Source organism: Sinocyclocheilus rhinocerous, unplaced genomic scaffold (assembly GCF_001515625.1).
Source record: "Sinocyclocheilus rhinocerous isolate Xijiao unplaced genomic scaffold, SAMN03320098_v1.1 scaffold313, whole genome shotgun sequence".
Lineage (NCBI taxonomy): Eukaryota > Metazoa > Chordata > Actinopteri > Cypriniformes > Cyprinidae > Sinocyclocheilus > Sinocyclocheilus rhinocerous.
Genome location: NW_015627539.1, coordinates 1,031,524 through 1,034,006, shown reverse-complemented (window position 1 = coordinate 1,034,006; position 2,483 = coordinate 1,031,524). Strand labels below are relative to the sequence as shown.

Here is a 2,483-nt window from a genome sequence, read left to right as displayed (position 1 = left end):
ACAGGCAGCGCGTTTATTAGGCTGCTGTCTCTTTAACACCGAACGTACGCAGATCTAAAAATACTGTACATGTGTGTTTTCTTTCTCATCTGTTTACGTAAGACAAAAACAGCTGTGTTTATGATGATATACTGATGTCGTTTTCTGCATATTGGTCGACAAATATGAAAGTAGTCAGTTTCGGCCCGGAACAACCTTTTCTACAGTGGAAATACACGGAACGGTTCGAGAACGGACACAAACCGGGAACCTGTACCGCGACCTCTGTTCTCTGTGCTCGCGCTCGCGCTTCGTGTGCGCTGCACGCAAACAGGGCGCAAGTTCTTTCCGTTCCTGCACTTAAATCGTTTTTAATCACATTAAAATGCGAACGCAGGAATCGTTAAGAAGAATCAAAATACACACGTCTTATTGAATACCCAGTTCTTTGACATTTGGAACCAGTTCTAAAATGGAACCGGTTTTCGATACCCAACCCTAATATTAACCAAACAATAATTGTAAATAAATATTTTTTTTTTTTTTTTTTTTTTTTATATCTGTCATTAACCAAAAAGCTACTGTAAATAAATTAATTTAAAATGTTTATTTAATTTTATTTTTTATTAATTTTTTTTATTTTGATTTTAATCAAACTGCAGTTTATTGATTCAAATTTTTTTAGAACTATTTATTTATTTATAGAGCTATTATATTAACCAAACAACAATTTTTTTATTATTTTAATTTAATTTTTTCATTTATTTCACAAATAGTGCTAAGGATGTTTACTTTATGTCTCATCTTGATTTAATTTATAAATAAATTTGACATTAAAAAGTTTTTTCTCAGATCAAGTTTATTCACAAGTCTCCCGATGAGGTTTTCACTGTGAAATTGCCTACTTTGAGAGTTTCTCAAAAACATACAAAAATATACATATGTACAAGTACCTACAAATATGAATGAGGTCGTCCTGCTCTTTCTGTTTCTCTTGCAATCTTTTCAATATGCACACGACTCTGTAGATTAATTGAATCATATGTTGTTGTTGTTTAAGAAGAACCGGCGTGTCTTTTGTGTCTCTCTAATTCTTCTCGCTCTTTCTTCTGCGTTTCTATCAACTATACCATCGCTGTTTGTTTATTAGTTTTCTGATGCGTGTCTCGTCCCGTCCCTTTAATCTTCATCACACGCTCTTATGCTGCGCTGTACTTTAATGAAATGTTGGTTATTAAACGCTGGCTCTTCTCTGTCTGTCTGCAGACGGAGCAGTTTGTTCACGCTCTGAAGGATGAATTGGTGAAGAGCGCTCTCCTGGCGCTGCATGCCGCCCGTCCCGGGTACGTCAGCAAGAGTCAGAGCTCCGCTCCGTCCAGCCCTGCCCCAGCCGCGGCCGATCCGCACCCCAGCGCCACCGAGAAGCCACACAGCGTCTGCAACAATGTGGATGGCTCCCAGACGTCGCCGGGAGAAAGCAGAGCGTCGCCCGTCCGCTCCGACTCCATCCCGCACCACAAAGAGTACGACGAGGAGGAATGGGCAAGTGCTTCACTTCATGGAAATCATGCATCATTAGGAGTAGGGATGCACAATATTGGATTCTTTCCTGATATCCGATATGCCAATATTTTTGAACTCATTTTGGTGGAAAGCCAACAGTGTTGGGGAAAGTTACTTTTAAAAGTATTGCATTACGCTATAAAAAAGTTACTGATTTGTTACTTTTTGTCACCTGGGCTGGGCTTGCTTATTTATTTTTAAAAACAAAAAAAAAAAAAAAAAGTTAGATTTTTGGTAACTGGAAAGGCCCTTTCACACCAAAAGTCAAATTAATAAGCCTCGGGCTGAAGGAAGTGTCTCTGCATCTCACTCCTGATTTCTCTCGACACGGGGACAGCAGAGGTGTCAGTGAATAAATGGGAAAACAAAGTAACTCTCCTAGAGAAAAATAAATATACTAAAATGTATTTAAAATTTTAGGGCTGCCCCCTAATAGTCGACTAATCGTTAGTCGACCAAAATTGTATTAGTCGCAGAAAAAAAAATCCACAGGCGAAGTCACGCAGTCCATGACTAACAGATCGTTAATGGCTAACGTTAGTCTATGGTAATAGAGTACATCAACGGGCAAGACATCCAAACACTCGACTATCATTCATCAACCTCAAATATGACTTATCATCTGAAATATGTAAGTATTAGCAACTTTACATGGCCTCTCAATCTAATGTTATCCTAGAGAAATGTGCACTATTCTAGTGTATGGAAGCTGAACAGTAGTGCTCACTGCAGGACAGATGGAGGCGCCGGTGCTCTTGCTCCTAAAATACTCCGTAATTTTTGGTAATACAGATAAGAGTAATACATCTTTCAAATCTGTAAAGACTCTACGTTTATTTGTGTGCACTCACAATACCGCGCTTTTGTAATATAATGAAAGCAAACATTATGCGCTTTCTGCCGTCTCGGTCTCTGTGAACTTGAGCGCGAAACTCCGTGTA

General features: G+C 38.9%; 1 protein-coding gene across 1 annotated transcript in view; it reads left to right on the top strand.

The window, feature by feature from the left end:
* The window catches only part of LOC107730018 (type II inositol 3,4-bisphosphate 4-phosphatase-like), a 133,333-nt gene that overhangs the window by 99,061 nt on the left and 31,789 nt on the right, over positions 1 to 2,483 (top strand). Inside the window, exon 10 of the mRNA XM_016540769.1 lies at positions 1,246 to 1,521. Within this exon, the coding sequence (XP_016396255.1) occupies positions 1,246 to 1,521 (276 nt within the window). The remainder of the gene's footprint in view (positions 1 to 1,245; positions 1,522 to 2,483) is intronic.